The sequence below is a fragment of the Oryzias melastigma genome, linkage group LG13, assembly GCF_002922805.2.
Source record: "Oryzias melastigma strain HK-1 linkage group LG13, ASM292280v2, whole genome shotgun sequence".
Taxonomy (NCBI): Eukaryota; Metazoa; Chordata; class Actinopteri; order Beloniformes; family Adrianichthyidae; genus Oryzias; species Oryzias melastigma.
The window spans coordinates 25,542,324-25,562,962 of NC_050524.1; the positions used below are offsets into that span (position 1 = coordinate 25,542,324).

Genomic DNA, 20,639 nt, shown 5'->3' on the forward strand with positions numbered 1-20,639 from the left:
GTCCCAGCCTCCAGTTTAATTCTTGTAAACCAATCCAAAGGTGTAAGGGAGAGTGAGACTGTTCCAAGTGTGAAAACAACCTCAGTCAGCCCCACCAAGACCAGGGATCTGCAGCCTTTAACACTGAAAGAGCCATGTGATTTCTGCAGTGACTATTATTCTAAGTGTTGACCCTATCTAAAATGTTAAAGCCCCAGAACCCATGTACAGGTCCATAATCTTGAATGCGTGACTTCAAATGAAGATGTGAATGCAAGTTCATGGTGCACCAGTCTCTGCCATACAGCTTTTTTTTGATTATGTGAAACTGCTTCTTTAGAAAAATGTGACTAACATTCTGAGCGCACATTTTTCAGAACAGAATATTAGGTTAAGTTTAGTGTTTATTAATTTTTTTTATTTTATTATATATTTTTACTGCTTTGTAACTATAAAACGTGTCGATCAGTTCTTACAAAACAAAGTAGTGGTTAAAAAGCTTACATTTATTTTAATGAGGCGGGCAAAACACGTTCCAAAGCCACAAATGGGAGCCTGTCTCTTTAAGAAACAACTCCCAACTTTCCATCTGCTAGCTCCTCATTGGCCAGATTGGACTGTCAGTCAGCAACTAACGCTGTGATTGGTTGAATCACAGACTTTCTGAGCGAATTCAAAGAACAGCGGAGAGGAGGAAGAAGAAGTTTATAACGGGAGTAAGATGAGTGAACCGCGGCGGGATGAACGCGTGACAGCTGGAAAAAGGAGGAGGGGGTCACCCAGCGGACGTTTCTGTTCTCCGTGAGTAGAGTGAGTACAGCATAGCGACGAGCTCCGTGTTGTTTGTGTGATGCTGCCCGCGAGGCTCGTCCGAGTCCGGGGGGGCTCTGACCCCCCCAGAGGAAAACACCATAAAAACAGGAGATTTAACTCCTGAAAACACAAAGTTAACAAAACTGCGAGTATTTAAAATCAAAAAGTAACTTAAGACACAGGGAACAGAAATTAAAAAAGGAAGAAGAAGAAGAAAAGGAAATCTTGGAATTAAAGATATAAAGATATAAAGGTGACAGTGAAAGGGCGGCTCCCTGTGAGCTGATCTGGTCAAAGCATTGGCTGTATAAGAGAACTGGAACAAGAGCCCCCCTCCCATAAAAAAAAAACAAAAAACAGGAAGTTCCACCTAACTCCAAGAAGGGTGAATCCCCCAAAAGAGGAACATTTGCATCCCAAGCACAGTATTGGATAATTAATGTATAAATGTAATTAATAACAAAACAAAAATGATATATTTATGCAATTCAAAACGTTGTGCGCATGAACCGTTGTGGGCGTTTTATGAATCTATATTTCAAATATTTATTACTCACTTTATCACAAAACTCTAAACCAGATTTTTTTTTTTGATTTAAGTCTGTGTTACATCTACACGTGTAAAACAAAGGTTACACAAACATATCATTATATGTTGGTGAAATCCCGTTTTATTGCTGTCCTCAGGTTCTGACTCGCTGCACATTTCCCACTCTGAAGCCTTTGTTATGCTCCACCAGTGACATTTTCTGCAGGGGGTCAGAGGTCATTTAGGTCAAATGCAGGTCATGGCAGATCAAAGGTAAGGTTATTTTTGTTTCAAGAAATTAGCAAAGTCAGAGATGGTCAATCTAAAATCCCAGTCCTGTTACCCAAAGTATTTTCCCGAAAAACGTCTTGATTTTAAAATTAAGATATTCATTTAAATCTCTCAAACAGGCTCCATGTGCTCATGCTACTACCATAAATGCAAAGGGGCTCAATTTAGCTCAGCTGCTAATTTGATGCTAAAATCTCATTGCTGTTACTTACGAAGGGAGTAACGGCAATGAGTGGGTTACTGCCCACCGATGTCCTTTAACAATCATTAAAAGAATAAGATGAAATGACTAAAAAGTATAATACATGTATGAATATTAAGTAGTTTGCATATGGTTTGTATTTTATTTGCTGTTATCTGATCTCACTTAAGCCACAATGTCTGATGATTGAGTTCTGCGACGACCCATTCTCATTGCTGTTACTTAATGTTTGCTCCGATTGTTACACTGCTTTTTGAAAATAAAGAAAAAGAAATGTATTTTCACATTTATATCAGTCGTCTGATTATTCAGTGAAATACATTCTAAACGGTTAGATTAAAACATCTTTATTTGATGTCCAATAATAGAAAAGATGCGATAACATTCTTAGAGAAATACAACTTTGAACAAAATAAAGTTATATTTTTGTAAAAAATGTTACAATTTTGCTAATATAAACGATAGTTTCTTCTATATTACCTGTTTCTTCACGGGAAACATTGTGTTTTTTTACTATATAGTTTTCAAATCCCACTTGAGTTTTGGTAACACCAGAAAAAAAACGACATATAATAAACTTTCGAAAGTTGTTGAAAATTAAATAAAGTCACCTGAGATTGACCACTACTCATTATGAATAACTACAAGTTTATATTACAACATCCTATATTAAAATGTTATGAGAAATGAAGTTCAATTTTGAATAATTTTAAGGAGCAAATGTACTTCTTCTGGTGGAATGACCATAAACTTCCATAGAGAAATAAAGAGCTTTTACTCACTTTATTAGAATAACCGTTCTTCTTTGTGACCTCATTTAACATCTGCTTTCTAATCCTATTTTTTAAAGATATTTTTTCTTTATTGCAACGTATTCAAGTTCTAAACTGACCAATCAGATGCCTCAGCAAAAGCTTGTGGTGCCCACTGGCCCCGCCTCCAACCTTTGAATGACAGATGCTATCGAACCTCTTTCAGTGGGAGGGGCGTGGGCTTCCAAGAAGCTCACTCATGATTGGTGACGGTCGATGCCATAGAAACGATGACTCAGACCGACTCGGACCAATCACCATCAATTGGCTTCAAATGGCGGCGTCCGTCAATGGCAACTGAATTGACTTTATTTCGCTGGAGCCAGAGGCATTTTTTATGGGTGACGTCAGAGCTGATTGATGATTACCTGAATGATGGAACAAACCCAGACTCTGTGGAGTAGCTTCAATAAAAGTAATAGAGGGAGATTCTCAAAACACCATTCTTTTTACCTTTCCTCTTCTTTTCTGTTTCTTCTCTCATTCCTCTCTGATCTTCTCCTTGAGTTCCTCTTATTTTTCCTCTTTTTCCTGTTTTGTCTTCCTGCACATTGATTTTGTTGTTGTTTACATTGTTAGATTTTTGTGAGATAGTTTCCGTTTTATTTTCTTTTATTGCAGTTACATGGTAAAGATCACAGATATCTACACTTCTTTTTTATCTCTTCAAAGAGTTCCTGTCTGCTGGATAACTTGCTGTTGACAGAATATTCTATTGCTGCTGAGAGATGGGGGGTGCACTCTCACATGAGCAGTCTTACCATTTTAGTGATAAAAATGATAATAAATAATAATGGAAAATATTTTTTTTGTTTTGTTTTTTAAATAGGATTTTTAAACGATTGCAGCAATCACCATATGCAGTGTTCTGATTGGCTGTCCCCCTTTCAGGGTCCTGTGACTGTGCCGTCGATAAACATAATGAGCAAGAGGCGAAGCGAGCTAGAGGGTCGACTCAACGGCCTGCTGTCCCGCATCGCCATGGAAACACAGGAAATTAAAGAGCTGGAGCAGCTGCTGACTGATGGTGAGGAGAGAACAACCAATCAGAGAGCGGCGCTCTGAGAGCAGCTCTGTGATTGGTGTCAGTGACATGATATCCTCTTCCTGCAGGTCAGATTTTGGCGAACGAGATTCTAAAGAGGGATTTGGAGGGAGTAATCTGTGGATTTGAGAAGTACCTCGGAGAGCTTAGACAACAGGTATAACAAAAGAAGAAGAGTTTATTCACCATTACCATTCGGGCTGGGTTGATAAGATCCATTTAGCCATTTGAATCAATTTAAGCCTAATAGATCAATAATCGATTCATAAAAATATAGATTGATGTAGCACATAAATATGGAGTCCAGTAGCTTGATGCTAATGTATAATGGAATTTCCCATAGGACGGCTAATGCTAACATTTGGTCAACCTAAACATACATTCTGAATGAACATCTTCATAAACTCACAGGTAGGGCTGTGGATCACTGCTTAGGTGGTGATCCGATTCGGTTCATGAATCAAGCTCAACGATTCACGAATCGGACCACAACTCAAAGTTCTTCAATATTTGACGTTCTAATCATCACATGTTGGTGGAGAACCCATATGAAAACTATTTTCTCCACAGCAGAATCAGCTGATCCACATTGATTACATCCTCCTTTCAGCAGCGAGGCTGTTTCTTCAGAATAAACTGGAGTTTCGTTAATTACGTCAAATGTTGAAGAGTTATCATAACCAAAAGAATGTGGAAAAGCTCCGATGTTAAAGCTGATTCATTTTTTCAGAAGTTATGTCTGAGAACAGAACTTCAGTCTCAGTTTCTGAACAGAATAAAACTCTCGCTAGTTTTACTTTGAAAACCGGAAGCTTCACCGACACGAAGATGTGTTTACTTCTGGTGGAAGTACGGCGGCTCTTTCGGTTTTATTTTAGTTTGTAAACTTAAAATCCTACATTAATCTGCATTTCAGAGCAAAAATACATGTTTGGAAATGTTTTTGTGTCTCTTGAACTGAGTCTGAATGAAATAATGTCTAATCCCTCTTGTATTAAGAATGCAGTAATAGCGGCCTGGGATCTCATCTTGGATGATCCAAAATGGCTATTTTCTCATAGAATATAGAATTTGAAAGTTAGAATTTTCTCTTTCCTGGTACTTGTGGGTTTTTTATTTATGGAATTGTAAAATATGACATTCTACTGTTAAAAGTGAAGCGGAAAATGTTTATATTAGGGCAGGGATTCGATTAAAAATTAACCAATTAATCGCAAAAAAATGAATCGCTATTAACTTTTTTTTTTTAGTTACAGTAATGGCCAGCCACTTATTATCTGCAGATTATCATAACATGAAATAACACGCACAATTGTAAATTTAGAACATTTATTTTGAACCCATTGAAACCTTGTGTCTAAAACTCTTTTTTTTCATTTACTTCCCTATTTTCAATTTGAAAGACTACCTGCTGCTTATTTGGTATCATTTTAATCAGCACAACCGCATTTATGTGACACTACCTTTATTTAGTCATTTTTCCATGTTGTATTCACACACTAGACATAAAATCACACAAAAGCAGAAAATTCCATCTGGAACGGTGGGATTCATTTTGCTGTGGAAACCCCAAAAATGTTTAAAGAACTGTTTGGACAGCATAGAGTGAAAGTTTTAGGTGTCATTTTATAAAAATAACAAGAATAAAATTTGTCAACAAACTAATCAACACATTATTTTGAATCCAATTACTAAGAAATCCAGGCTAAAGTCACACCAGGCAGCCCAAAAAAGAAGAATTTCTGTCCTAAGAGCGACTGCTGTCTGTTTGACATTCTTCCTGGAACTGTGTTTTTCTTTTTCCCCAGCTTTTTCCTTTCTTCTCATAAACTTTCTTTATTATGCTTGTGAAAAATAATAAAACAATTTTTTGGGAGAAGGTTGATCCAGCTGGATTTCAGGTCGGCTGCTCACAGGTGGAGGTGTGTCTTTCTTCTCTGAACTGTTTCCCTCGTGCGGTGTTGGGGGCGGGACTTCCATGGAGAACCACAGAGCTTCTGCAATTTTTAGACGACAATAAACAACAAGAATGAAGCAGCAGATGCGCTGCTGCTTCATTACAGCCGTCATACAGACCTTATTTATTAAAATAGAAAATTGGCTTTCTCGAAAAACTACAAATAAATGCAATATTTTCTCTTTAATTTGATAAAATATCAATCACAGAATGTAAAAAAAGTTTATTTTAGATGGAGTCTTATTACGCTGATCTTACAGCTTAACGGCAGGATGCCTGAGCGCAATTAATAAATATTACACCATGGTCCGGGTGAATACTCGATTCTGATTGGCTGCTGGGTGTGGATTAAAAAGTGATAAACCACACCTAAAAAAGAAGTTCCGGTCACACAGACCAAACGTTCGATATCACTGCGCAGGCTTCTTTAAAACACATTTTTCCTTCATTATCTGGACAAAACAAGCAGTAATGGATAAACTTTCTCTCTGAACTGATGCTTTATTCAACTTATTGTAGCGACCAGCATTTATATTCCTCTCCTTTTGTAAGGTAAATTAATACTGACAAATTAGTCGACCCTCCACCCCATAATGTTCGGCCTAACTTCGGTAATTTGTTTATAAAATGAGTTATTCTTCTACTAATAAGACACAGTACTTGGCATAAAAGGTGTAGTCTTCTGTTTCACCACAAGAGGGAGTTTCCGCCTATAGAGCAGCTCAGAAGAGCGAACCTGCCGTGAAATGAAACACAGATACAGAAGCTGATTGTGTTCTGTTTATGTTCTAGCTGCTCACTGAAGCTTAACTTCAGAAAAAGAAGAAAACCAATGCTTTCAATGTTTTTTCTGATGTAAGACGGTTTTTAGAACCATTCATGGTTCAGTTGCTGTAGTCTTTTTTTCTTCATATGGATGCAGAGAGCAGTCCCAAAGTATGATATTTCCACCACCATGCCTCATAATGCTACATTAGCTAAGGATGTTCAGTTGGAGTTAAAAATAAAAAAGGATATTGCTGCCAAGAATTATGAAAAGATTCAGATTCATTAAAAAGGATATATTTTAGTTTAAAATACTACATTTATTGCTGTGCTAAATTAACTGCAGAAATTCTAACAAAACTGAAGTGTATTGACAGCATTGCCATACATAAATACAATAAATAGCCTACAATTGCTTTCAAAATGTAAATAAGGTCAGAGCATAGACCTTATATAAGAAGGTCAGAGTGACAGGACACCCCCCCCCCACACACACACACACAGTTTGAACTATTTCCTGCTGACACTGATCTGCTCAGGCTGCAGTGAGGTAATAGAGGAGCGGGGGATGGGTGGTGCAGCAGGGGAATTAGCTCAGATGGTAGAGCGCTCGCTTAGCATGCGAGAGGTAGCGGTATCGATGCCCGCATTCTCCAAGCTTTTGGAACATGCTGCTGCGGTGAAGCTTTAACTGTCATCTTGTGAATCAGTCTCACTGTGTTTTTGCTTTAGCCCTTTCTAATCAAGATCATTCTAGATGTCTCTGCTATGAACGTTGTGCTTTTGAACATTAAAGGTGTGAATGTTGGGCATAAGAATGTCATATATGTTATGTGTACAAATTAGTGCGGCCACAAGGAAATATTTTAATAATTGACAAATCACTGATTATTTATTCTGATTAGTTGACTAGTCGGGTCATGGGCAAACTGGATGAAAAGCACACATCTTAACCATCATTAGCTTTAAACTAACTTAAAACTAGATATAAACCATTACCTGCGAAAATGCTAGTGTGAATGCTGTAAGCTGAAATTGGCTTTTAAAGCTGAAAACTGAAAACGCTAAAGCTTATAGCCAGCTAAAATATTAGTTAATTGCCTAAAAAAGCCTAAAAAACCTCTAAATTAGCAAAAATAACTGGCATGCACCTGAAATATTAGCTACACCCCAAATTTGTCTAAAAAAACTGAAAAATACTAAATTATTGAAAATAGGGACCATGTAGCTTCAATATTAACTAAACTCCAAACATGCCTAAAAAACTGAAAAGAATCCCAAATTAATAAAAATAGCTAGCATGCAGCTGAAATATTAGCTAAACAACAAATCACCCCCCCCTCCCCCAACAAAAGAAAAAATGCTAAATAAGCAAAAATAGCTAGCATGCAGCTGGAATATTAGGTTAACTCAAAATTTTCCTAAAAGCTGAAAGATGCTAAATTAGTAAAAGTAGTTAGTATGTAGCTAAAAAATTAGCTAAACTCTAAATTTGCCTTAAAAAAAATAAAAAATTAGCAAAAATAGCTTGCATGCAACTGGAATATTAGCTAATCTCAAATTTTGCCTAAAAAATGCTAATATTGATAAAAAATATCGGAGGAAGCATGAAGCTGAAAAATTAGCTAAACTAAAAATTTGCCTAAAAAATTGAAAAAGGCTAAAATAGTGAAAATAGCTAGCATGTAGCTTAAATATAACCTAAACTCCAAATTTGCCTAAAAAACTGAAAAGAATAATAGATTTGTAAAAATAGCTAGCATGCAGCTGAAATATTAGCTTCACTCAAAAATGTGCCTAAAAACTAAAAAAATGCTAATATTGGAAAAATAGCTGGAATGCAGCTAACATTAGCTATACTCAAAATTTACCTAAAAAGCGGAATTAAAAAATGCAAAATTAGCAAAAATTGCTAGCATGCAGCTGAGATATTAGCCAAACTTTAAATTTGCCTAAAAAACTGAAAAAGGCTAAATTAGTGAAAATAGCTAGCCTGTAGCTCAAATATTAGCTAAACTCCAAATTTTTCTAAAAAAACAAACAAAAAAATGCCAAATTATTAAAAATATCTAGCATGAGGCTGACATATTTGCTAAACTTTAAATATGCCAAAAAACCTGAAAAAATGTAAAATAAGCAAATATATCTATCATGCAGCTGAAACATAAGCTAAACTCAACATTTGCCAAAAAAACTGGAAAAGGATAAATTTATGAAAATAGCAGGTATGTAGCTTTAATATTAGCATAGACTGTATATAAGAAGGTCAGAGTGACAGGACATCCCCCCCCCCCCCTACAGTTTGAACTATTTCCTGCTGACACTGATCTGCTCAGGCTGCAGTGAGCTGATAGAGGAGCGGGGGGATGGGTGGCGCAGCAGGGGAATTAGCTCAGATGGTAGAGCGCTCGCTTAGCATGCGAGAGGTAGCGGGATCGATGCCCGCATTCTCCAAGCTTTTTAGAACATGGAGTGCAGTGATCGATTTTAACTGTCATCTTAGCATGCAGCTAAAAAATTAGCTAAACTCTTAATTTGCCTAAAAATATATATATATATATCAAAAATTAGAAAAAAATAGCTTTCATGTAACTGGAATATTAGCTAATCTCAAAATTTGCCTAAAAAACTTAAAAAATACTAATATTGATAAAAAATATTGGAGGAAGCATGAAGCTGAAATATTAGCTAAACTCAAAATTTGCCAAAAATAATTAAAAAAGACTAAATTAGTGAAAATAGCTAGCATGTTCTTAAATATTACCTAAACTCCAAATTTGCCTAAAAAACTGAAAACAATCATAGATTAGCAAAAATAGCTAGCATGCAGCTGAAATATTAGCTTCACTCAAAAATATGCCCAAAAACTGAAAAAAATGCTAATATTGATAAAATAGCTAGTATGCAGCTGAAATATTTGTTAAACTAAATTTGTCAAAAAATGAAAAAGGCTAAATTAGTGAAAATAGCTATTATGTAGCTTAAATATTAGCTTAACTCCAAATTTGCCTAAAAAACTGGAAACAATCCTAAATTAGCAAAAATAGCTAGCACGCAGCTGAAATAATTGCTTAACTCCAAATTTAACTAAAAACAGAAAAAAATGCAAAAATAGCTGGAATGCAGCTGAAACATATTACCTAAACTCCAAATTTTCCTAAAAAAATGCAAAATTAGCAAAAATTGCTAGCATGCAGCTGTGATATTAGCCAAATTTTAAATTTGCCTAAAAAACTGAAAAAGGCTAAATTAGTGAAAATAGCCAGCCTGTATCTTAAATGTTAGCTAAACTCCAAATTTTTCTAAAAACTTAAAACAATTAAGATTAGCAAAAATAGCTAGCATACAGCTGAAATATTAGCTAAATTTCAAATATTCCTAAAAAACAAAAAAAATGCTTAATTATTAAAAATAGCTAGCATGCAGCTGAAATATTAGCTAAACTTTAAATATGCCAAAAAAACTAAAAAAAATTTAAATTGGTAAATATAGCTATCATGCAGCTGAAATATAAGCTAAACTCAACACTTGCCAAAAAAACTGGAAAAGGATAAATTCGTAAAAATAGCTAGCATGTAGTTTAAATATTAGCTAGACTTCAAATTTTCATAAAAAACTGAAAAAATGCAAAATTATTAAAAATAACAAGCATGTAGCTTAAATATTAGCTTCACTCAAAATTTGCCTAAAAACTCAAAAAATGCTAATATTGGTAAAATAGCTAGCATGCAGTTGAAATATTTGTTAAACTCTAAATTTTCCTAAAAAAATAAAAAAGGCTTAATTAGTAAAAAAATAAATAGCTAAGTAGCTTAAATATGAGCTACACTCCAAATTTGCCTATAAAACTGGAAACAATCCTAAATTTGCAGAAATAGCTAGCATGCAGCTTAAATATTAGCTTAACTCCAAATTTTCCTAAAAAAATGAAAAAATGCTAGATTAGCAAAAATAGCTAGCAGGCAGCTGAGATATTAGCTAAACTTTAAATTTGCCCCAAAAAATAAAAACAAATTTTAATTGGCAAAAATAGCTATCATATAGCTTAAATATTAGGGAAACTCCAAATTTGCCAAAAAAAAAAAGAAAAATGCTAATATTGGTAAAATAGCTAGCATGCAGCAGAAATATTAGCTAAACTCCAAATTTTACTTAAAAAAAATATTAAATTAGCAAAAATAGCTAGCATGCAGCTGAGATATTAGCTAAACTTTAAATTTACCAAAAAAAAACTAATAAAATCTTAAATTGGCAAAAATAGTGAGGGTGCAGCTGAAATATAAGCTAAACTCCAAATTTCCCTTAAAAAACTGAAAAAATACTAAATTAGTAAAAGTATCTAACATGCAGTTTAAATATTAGCGAAACTCAAAATTTGCCTAAAAAAATAAAAAAGCTAATATTGGTAAAATAGATAGCATGCAGCTGAAATATTAGCTAAACTCTAAATTTTCCTTAAAAAAATGGAAAAATCTAAGTTAACAAAAATAGTTAGCATGTAGCTGGAATATTAGCTTAACTCCAAATTTACCTAAAAAACTGAAAAAATGCTCATATGAAAGAGAATAGCTAGCATGCAGCCGAAATATTAGCAAAACTCAAAATTTGCCTAAAAAACCTGAATAAATGCCAAATTGGTGGAAATTGCTAGCATGTAGCATAAATATTAGCTAAACTCCAAATTTGCCTAAAAGTGAAAAATGCTAATATTCATATAAAAATACTGTAGGTACAATACAGCTGAAATATTAGCAAAACTCAAAATTTTCCAAAAAATAAAAATAAAAAAAATCATAAATTATTAAAAATAGCAAGTATGCAGCTGAAATATGAGCTAAACTCAAACTTTGCCTAAAAAAATCTGAAAAAATGCTAAAATAGAGAAAACAGCGAGCATGCAGCTGAAATATTAGCTACACTCCAAATTTTCCTAAAAAAACTGAAAAAATACCAAATTATTAAAAATAGCTAGCATGTAGCTTAAATATTAGTTAAACTCCAAATTTTCCCCAAAAAACTGAAAAAACGCTAAATAAGCAAAAGTTGCTAGCATGGAGCTGAAATATTAGCTAAACTCCAAATTTGCCTAAAAACTGAAAAAATAGTAAAATACCAACAGTAGCTAGCATGTAGCTGAAATATTAGCAAAACTTCCCCTTTAAGGAACTACCATACAGATTTTAGGATGACATCACGGCAGCTCCCCAGGCGTCCCACATAACGAGACAGAAAGGCCAGTAATTAGTGTTTTTAGCTGTGTTAAAATGAAGATCTAACAAGTAAAAAGTTTGACCAGTCACTCCTTTCTTACTAACACGACAATCCATGCTTCACATTTGTCCACGGCTCACCGATCCTCTCATTCCTAACGTGTTTACCGGCGGCTATGGTGGCCATTTTGGTTCAGTTGTTCCAGTATCGAAACGGATTGTATTCAGACTGAGGAATCTCAGAGCGAAACAAAGTTCAGTCCCATTAGAAACAAACCGAAAATGAGTCCGAGAACAGTTCCTGGTCCAGGACCAGGATTTGTTTATGCGCATTCAGACCGAAACGTTGTTCCACATTATCAGAGGAAACGAGCTCTGGTTCACTTTAAGCGGACCAAATGTGTCCAGTCTGAATACACATTGAAAGTTGTGCTTTTTAACATCGTGCATTTGAACATTGTGCATATGATTGTCGTGCGTGTGATCATTGTGTTTGTGTGTTTCAGGCTCAGTCCTCTCAGCAGCAAGTGGACAGCCTGCAGTCTGAAAACCAGACTCTGCGGCTCCACCTGGAGGAGGCTCGGAGACGCTGCAGGCAGCTGGAGCACAGACACACACAGGTCCATGTTCACCATGTTTGTCCAGTAGATGGAGCCATTTGTACTGAACGGAGCTCTACATGGGGCTTTGTCCCGCAGGAGATCTGCTCTTTTCGAGAGGAAGTTCAGCGACTTCAGGCCCAGCTAGTCCAGAACCAAGCACAGTATAACAGGACCAAACCGGACCAGATTACAGCTGGAGAGGACCGGTGAGTTTCCTTTTTTATGTTTGATTTCTCTGCTTCTGTAAACTCAAATGTGTGTGTCAGACTTGCAGACAGCTTGGATCACAAACCCAGACTACAGGTCCAACTGAAGCAAGACCAGAACTGGAGGCTGGAGCAGGAGCTGCAGAGGCAGAGCAGACACGGACTCTGTCGGCAGAAGCTGGTCAGTACCAGATGTTCTCTCACGCTGTCAAAACTGAGACATGAGAGGGGGGGGTCATGGAGAAGTGGGGGTGCAGGCTTCCAGCCGGAGGTGTCAGTTTCTGGGCTCTCCAGGGGAATTAGCTCAGATGGTAGAGCGCTCGCTTAGCATGCGAGAGGTAGCGGGATCGATGCCCGCATTCTCCAAGCTTTTGGAACACGCTGCAGTGAAGCTTTAACTGTCATCTTGTGAATCAGTCTCACTGTGTTTTTGCTTTTGCTTTTCCTAATCAAGATCATTCTGGATGTCTCTGCCGTTAACATCTATGAGTTCAAACCTGCCTCTTTGAATGTGAAACTTTATTTTTTTCTCCAACAGCTCACTGACTTTCCTTTACTGAACTATAGTTGGTCTTGTGTCCTTTGTGTTGTTGTGTCTGAGTGCTGTTGTAAAGCTGCGCTCACATCGACCTCAGCAACCTACATTCAAGTGACCATTTCCACTGAAATATCGATGTAAATGCGTATTCTGTGCTTCCGTGTTCAAAACTCTCACGCTCACGCGTCGCTACTCAAGTTTCATACAAAACACGCGGGCATTCAGCGTGTGTTGAAATTCACACTAGTTCTACTTTGATCAATCAGGGACTCCGATTTGACGTATGGATGGAGTCCCTTTTAATTCATTCAAGCAGTAAATACCCGTGTAAATCCACAGCCCTCAGCCATCACAGACGCCTCACGGCCACCTGGGAGAGTTTTCTTTATTTCTATATTGATATAGTTCATTCTGTCAGACAGATCATAACTCCAGATGTTAACAGAGACTTTGCAATAGTACCTGTTGTTTCTGATGTGCTTGATCATTCTGAGTTGATCTCTCTTCCTGCTCTTTCTGAAATTGTCAGGTCGCTTAAACCCACAAACTGCAGTCTTGATGTGATTCCTGCTAAAATTCTGAAAGAAAGTTTTGATACTGTAGGGCCGGGTCTACAGAACTTCATCAACACTTCTTTAAGCTCTGGAGTGGTTCCATCTGCTTTTAAACATGCTGTGGTTAAGCCTCTTCTTAAAGAACCTCATCTCTGTTTTATCTAATTTTAGACCTGTTTCTCATTTGTCTTTTTTATCAAAGTTATTAGAAAAAGTTGTTTTAAAGCAGCTGCAGTCCTTTTTAGAATACAATTTTATTGTCGAGAAGTTTAAGTCAGGTTTTAGATCTCAGCACAGCACAGAGTCCGCCCTTCTGAAGGTCCATAATGACATTGCCGTGTCTGTTGATGCCAAACAGCCTGTGGTTCTGGTGCTATTGGACCTCACGGCGGGGACTTTGGGGGGGACTTCAATATTCCTGTTGACACAGTGGACCATGCAGTCCTGCTGTCTCGACTGGAACGTGCATCGGCATTCACAGCGCTGCACTTAACTGGTTCAAGTCCTACTTAACAGGGAGAAGCTTTCCTGTTAGAATTGGTGAGGCCTCCTCCTCTGTGGCTCCTCTCTCCTGTGGGGTACCTCAAGGCTCTATCTTTGGTCCTGACCTTTTTTCTTTATATCTGCTGCCTCTTAGTTCCATCATTGTGCTGCATGACGTGTCATTCCATTGATGATCTGCAGATATATCTGCCCCTCAGTTCAGGAAAGAATACTTCACAAAACGTTTTAACAGAACGCCTCCAGGACGTAAAGCAGTGGCTGAGCCAGAATTTTCTATATTTGAACGAGTCAAAGACGGAGAGCATTGTTTTCGGTGAAACCTCTATAGCTGACTCCACCACTGTCAGAAATCTGGGGGTTATCTTTGACAGCTGTTTTAAATATGATAAACAGATTGACGATGTTGTCAAAATGAGTCTTTATCACCTGCACCTTTTAGCTAAAGCTAAACCATCTCTGAGCTGCAGTGATCTAGAAACATCCATCCACGGCGTGATCACCTCCCGCATAGATTACTGTAACTCTCTTTACTTTGGCGTCACTCAGCGATCACTCAACCGTCTCCAGTTAGTCCAGAATGCAGCAGCATGACTGTTAAGTGGAGCATCCAGACGAGAACACATCACCCCGGTTCTCAAGTCTCTTCACTGGCTCCCTGTTCATTTTAGAATTCAGCTTAAACTTTTACTGTTTGTTTTCAAAGCTCTTCATGGTCTCGCCCCAGTTTACTCAACTGTCCGTAGCCATTCCAGAGTTTAAGGTCTACTGATCAGTTTCTGCTTGAGGTGCCCAGGTCACCACAGAAACGCTGGGGTGACCGTGCCCAGTCATAGAATAGTATTCTAGCAGAACTGCATGATGTCAGACCTTAACAGTAATAAAGGTTATTTGAAAACATTTTAGAATGGCTTTTAATACTCAGTAGCTGGTGGCATTTTATTCTATTTTATTTTATATTTTTATTATATTCTTATGTATCTTATATGTATTTTACTGCAGACTGCTTTTGTAATTTTATTCTGTTTTTTATATTTTGTTCCCAATTTGTCCATTTTTTAAGCTGTCCTCTTTCTTTTATTGTGAGGCACTTTTGTATGCTGTCATCAGTTGGGAAGTGCCATATAAATAAAGTTCATTCATTCTTTCAAAGTCTGTAAAAATGTTTTTGCACAACTTTGGGAAGTCTGCTTGATTGACTGATCATTTCTTGCTGTCGCAGGAGCAGCAAGCGCACGGATGAACATGCTGTGCACATTTTGAGGGACACTGGTGGGTCACAGACAGAGATTCTGGCAAGTCGTGCTCCTGGGAAACAATGTGGATGGTGATAAAGTTACTGCAGAAATCCACCTTAGTGCAACAAACACAAAAAGATCAGCCAGCACGGGAAGAGAAGGATGGAGGTTCTGCGGTTTACCAGGATTTTAACTTGTCCAAAATTATTATTATGCTGATTGATTTTGAAAGTCTGTCAGAAGGCCAGGTTCAACACTTTTTGCTGCTACGACTACGGCTGGGAAGATGATGGCTAGGAAGTCTTTATGTCACATATATTGTAGGCAAAACAGTGAAAAACAATGTGCATCAGGTTAAAAGTTGTTTAAATGAGCCTGAATTCATCTGATCACATTTAAACGAACTGCTGTGTCTGATTGTTGTGGTGTAATGGCTTTGTTTTGAAGAGAATTCTGTTAAGGCAGTTAATTAACAGAATTCTCTCAATAGAGATCTTAGGATGATGTCACAGCAGCTCCCCGTGAGACATGAGAGGGGGGGTCATGGAGAAGTGGGGGTGCAGGGTTCCAGCCGGAGGTGTCAGTTTCTGGGCTCTCCAGGGGAATTAGCTCAGATGGTAGAGCGCTCGCTTAGCATGCGAGAGGTAGCGGGATCGATGCCCGCATTCTCCAAGCTTTTGGAACACGCTGCAGTGAAGCTTTAACTGTCATCTTGTGAATCAGTCTCACTGTGTTTTTGCTTTTGCTTTTCCTAATCAAGATCATTCTGGATGTCTCTGCCGTTAATGTCTGAGTTCAAACACCATGGGCTATACACGTTTTCAAGAACCCACATTTAGCATGTTCTTGAACACGTGAAACGTTCTCCTCTCATTACTGGTCTTTGTACACACTGGGTTTCTCCATGTTAGCCAAAGCTAACAATAAACCAGCATCCTCCAGTTTACCTTCACACCTGGGGCTACAGGGTCAAACCAAAGAACATTAAAAAGTACACATAGTGACATTGAACACTTTGTATGTTCACTTAACTTCGTGAAGATTTGTTTGTTTTCTGATTCGTACTCCTGTTTTTTTTCTCCTTCTCACAGCGGTACATCAGCAGAAACCATCCCGGATAATCCACTTCAATTTTAGCTTTTCTATTTGCACCTACTTTTTACCATTTCTTTTGTTTGCCTAATCAATTTTATATTTGCAGCTGTGTTTTATATTTGCAGCTGTGTTTCTTTCATTTGTGGTTGTTTCTTTTTGCAGCAGGGTTTTTATATTTGCAACAGGAGTTATTTTATGTGCTGCAGGGTTTATTTGTTGCAGTGTTTTTTTGCAGAAATGTTTATTTTATTTGTTGAATTTTTTCTTTTATTTGCAGAAATGTTTATGTTATGTTATTCGTTTCTGTTTCTTTTATTTGTAGCTGCATTTCTTGTTATTTGCAGAATAACTTTTTTTTGTTTGCATACTTTTCTTTCCTGTAAATTTGCTGTAAAGCTGAGTTTGAGTTGATCTCCAGGATGTCTCTGACTCTGCAGACGGTCAGACTTGCAGATCTCTGTAACTGTCCCTGATGGGGGTTTTTCCTGCAGGAGGTGGAGCTGGAGCGGAGTCGTGCTGAACTTCAGGCTGTCCAGCAGGAGCGAGACGTTCTGCAGCAGCAGGTCTGATGTTGGGCTGAACACAGAGCCCCCACCGCCTGACCTCACACCTCTGCCGTCTGCCCTTCAGATGGACTCGCTGGCCGATGACCATCAGAGGAGACTCGGCCACCTCAACAGAAGAGTACGGCAGCTCAGGAGGTCCATGAGCGATGCGGATCAGCTGACAGCAGAGCAGCTGAGAGCCCTGAACTACAGGATGGAGCTGCTGCAGACTCAGGTGCTCACGCTCCACCACAGCAGGGATCCGGTTCTAACTAGTTAGAAGTTAAGTAAATTCTAAGTAATTACGTTTATCCTCGCTTTTGTCCATAAAATTATGAACAAAAAGCATCGCTGCTAGAGTTCAACATGGACGGGAAATTTACTGTTGGAAATGCAAACCAACCGTCCGCTCTGGTTGTACAGAGACTGGACAGCCTCTGGTAAGGGAAGCTGGGCCGTAGGGCTGACTAACTCTGTGGCTCTCTATTGGAGACCCCACAGTGGAAGGGTCAAGACCTTCTCAAGGAGTTGGGTTTCAGAGCCCCAGGCGTCCCACACCAGCTCAGAGTCCTGCCTCTCAGGGAGTGCACGCTCCGTGTCCGAGGTTGGAGTCCCTCTTTGAGCCGTCGAGGCACCGATTAGCTCCTTCTTAGGAACCGGATTTTGCATTGTCAGATGATCTGAACCCAACAGAACTTCAAGCTTTGCCTCATTTTCTCCACTCAGAATCCAGAGGGTGTCATCAGCGTTTACACGTCCAGCTCGGATTCATGCTTGTATTTTCAGAGATTTGCTGACATCTTTAGTTATGAAAATTCTCCTTTTGACAGAAACACAATGTTTTGAGGATAAAATCTGGAGTGTGTGTGTCTGTCAGCAGGTGTGTGCCGACAGCTGTGAACACAAAAGACGAGAGAAGAAGAAGAAGCTGAGACTGGAAGCCTCAGAGCAGCAGCACCGACGACATGGGTAACTGTAGACTCTCATCCTGTTCAGCTCACTTTTGTTTGGAAGGTTTTCTGTTCATCATAGTATGAAGCGTTTAAACCTTTCACAGTTTCTCTCTGAATTCTTTAATCCTTGATTTTCAAACGGCAACTATCGTATATATTAGTGTTTGTAATTTTGAGACTAAACATTTTGATGGCCCAGAATATCGATGGAGAAACCTCGCTACAGCAGGAGTCTGCAACCTTTAAAAGAGCCATTTGGTCCAGTTTCTTACAGATCAAAATCCAGCGTGAGTCAGAAAGTCTCACGTTATTGTTTAAAAAAATCCACACTATTTATGTTTTCATGATCATTAAAAATCATTTAAAAAATAGATTTGATATACACCAATTAAGATCCTGCTGCTGCAGCAGAGTAACTTCAAAATAAAATCCAAGACAGCCAAACCTGATGCTTTTTAACTTTAGGATTTTGGTGCACCACCATTATTGAACTAATTTTGAGTAATTTTCCCCAAAAAATAAGAATTGTGGAGATTTCTATTTAACTAACAGTACGATAAAAACCCAATTAAAACAACATTTCTACAGAATTTTAATGGCATCATTTTGCTCTGTGGTTTGAAACATTTAAAATCTAAACAGAAATGGCAAAACTGAAATAACTGATCGATGATTCATTTGAATCGTTGGCATTTTTCTTTAGAGCCACAATAAAGGGAAAAAATATCCACATGAGGCTCACTAGAACAACTAGTCGATTTAAGAGTACATTGAAAGTTCTGATGAGCTGTGACTAGTTTATTTCAATCTGCACTCAAAAGGGGCGTGGCCATTGGACGGCCTGTTCTCTGCTAACAGCCACCAGCGGCTGACAGCAGAAACAGAGCTCGGGTGTTCCCCCCTGAGGCGGAGTGTGTGTGTGCAGGAGTGTGCTGCAGGTCTGCGATGAGGTGGAGTGTGTGGAGAAAACCCTGCTGAAGAGGCGAGCGGAGCTGCGAGAAGCTGACCGCCGGCTGCTGGAGGCTCAGCGCTGCGTGCACGCCACCAGAGACCAGGTACACAAACACACAGGCTGACACAAAGCATCATCCGACCGCTTCATCTATCCATCTGCACTGCCTCCAGGCTGCTGAGCTGCAGAGCAGAGTTCAGAACAGCGCCACCTGTCTGCTGGAAGCCGCCAAGCACCTCCGGTAATCCCAGAGTCTGAGCTCGGGCATCAACGAGGAGGGCATCATGTCAGCTCATGCTGTGACCTGACCTGCAGGACGCTCCAGGAGGAGGAGCAGCAGCTGCTGGGGAGCAGGCAGAAGGAGCAGCAGGCTCTTGTGGAGGTGGAAGAGATGCTGAGGAGGAGAACGGAGGAGCTCCAGCAGCTGACCATGAGGACTGACGCAGCAGCAGACAGGTGAGGAGAACACCTGGATCAGAGCAGGAAGCTCCGAGGGAGTGTCATGTGTGTTTGTGTGCAGACTGGCTGACGTGCTGTCAGACTGCCAGGAGGCTCAGAGGCGTCTGGACTCACTCACCTGTCAGGTAAGACCACACCTCCTGACCAGCAGCGGGCGCTGCTTTGAAGATGACAAAAGCAGGAACATTTCTGTTTAGTGCTGCCATGTGATTAATTTTTTCGCACAATTAAATAATCGTGACCTCATTATTAATCATTTTTAATAGCAGTGATTTTTAACCTATAATTACTGTAAAAAGCCTCATTTTTAGATATTTTATTACATTTGTGACATTGTGGTGCAGTAAAAGATTCAAATAAAACTAAAAAGGTTATTAATTTTTTTATTATAAACAACTACCAGCCTTTACTTTGACACCACCGAGGGGTAATTTATTTTTCAATCTTGAACAAAATCAATTAAAAATCAATTAAACATCAGGTGCTCTAATTTACCACATCAAAAAACAGAAGGAAGTTTTTTCTGAGCAATCTAAAAAATATTGAACACAAACTTCTCATTAATACCATTGTTTAAATGTTAATAAACCCAATTCCACAGTTTATCACAACAGCAAGACAGTAGAAAAGACATGAGAGAGATTCTATAGTTCACTTTAACCTGTTTGGGTGAATTTGTTCATTTTAAAGACTGAGATGAGACAGAAAAGAAATAAAGATAGACGAAATGAAACACCACTTAGAACTTGAACTATTTAGACTTTGGAGTTTTTAAAATAAACTTTGCTTCATCATCTGGACAAAAACAAGTGCTAAGAGATGAACTTCACCTCCAAAACACACACGTGTCAAAGTCAGAGGATCCGGGCCTCCAGATCCTTTTATTTGATTTTTATCAATGACCTGATGTGATCTTGGGCTTGTGATTTCTAACTTGTATAATTTTGACAAGATATGTTTTATGGAGAGTAAAATATTGAAAGTTATTTAAGGTTTAAGTTGATTTATTCTGGAATAATATTCCTGCCTTTTTATTATTCATAATTATGTTAAAAAGTTAAAGTTTTAAAGTTTTAAAAATTGTCATTCTGCAGCTTTTTGGACTGATTTGGCATTTACTGAGATTTTTTAGGTCAGTTTGGAGTTTAGCTAATATTTCAGCTTCAGCTGTTTTGACTAACTTAATTTTTTTAGTCTAATTTAGCATTTAGCTAATATTTCAGCTGGCTATCAGCTTCAGTATCTTCAGCGGCCAAATTCATCTTACAGCATTCACACTAGCATTATCACAGGTAATGCTATATATCTAGTAGGGGTGTGCCAAAATATCGATATTGCGATATATCGCGATATTTAGTCCTGCGATCGATTCTCGATGGGTTCTCACCAAGTA

At 38.2% G+C, this 20,639-nt stretch overlaps 1 protein-coding gene and 3 non-coding genes across 11 annotated transcripts in view; all 4 read left to right on the forward strand.

Moving 5' to 3' along the window:
* The window catches only part of LOC112136363 (centriolin), a 23,449-nt gene continuing 2,810 nt past the window's right edge, over positions 1 to 20,639 (forward strand). For 2 of the 8 annotated variants that reach the window (XR_004948875.1, XM_036214710.1), the window contains exons 1-12: positions 2,384 to 3,653; positions 3,740 to 3,828; positions 12,110 to 12,223; positions 12,302 to 12,411; positions 12,472 to 12,592; positions 16,829 to 16,900; positions 16,968 to 17,117; positions 17,760 to 17,851; positions 18,761 to 18,890; positions 18,961 to 19,028; positions 19,103 to 19,243; positions 19,308 to 19,371. Coding sequence is in view for 7 of the 8 variants with exons in the window: in XM_036214710.1 (XP_036070603.1) it covers positions 3,485 to 3,653; positions 3,740 to 3,828; positions 12,110 to 12,223; positions 12,302 to 12,411; positions 12,472 to 12,592; positions 16,829 to 16,900; positions 16,968 to 17,117; positions 17,760 to 17,851; positions 18,761 to 18,890; positions 18,961 to 19,028; positions 19,103 to 19,243; positions 19,308 to 19,371 (1,320 nt within the window). In the remaining variant the exon portion in view is untranslated. Of the gene's footprint in view, positions 790 to 1,479; positions 1,595 to 2,374; positions 3,654 to 3,739; positions 3,829 to 12,109; positions 12,224 to 12,301; positions 12,412 to 12,471; positions 12,593 to 16,828; positions 16,901 to 16,967; positions 17,118 to 17,759; positions 17,852 to 18,760; positions 18,891 to 18,960; positions 19,029 to 19,102; positions 19,244 to 19,307; positions 19,372 to 20,639 lie in introns of those variants that run through there. The other 6 variants (XM_024258014.2, XM_024258016.2, XM_024258018.2 and 3 more) reach the window with 6 other exon arrangements.
* On the forward strand, positions 8,775 to 8,847 carry trnaa-agc. Its single transcript has one exon. It is a non-coding gene; the product is annotated as a tRNA-Ala (tRNA).
* Positions 12,705 to 12,777, forward strand: trnaa-agc. The gene has a single exon. It is a non-coding gene; the product is annotated as a tRNA-Ala (tRNA).
* trnaa-agc lies at positions 15,842 to 15,914 on the forward strand. Its single transcript has one exon. It is a non-coding gene; the product is annotated as a tRNA-Ala (tRNA).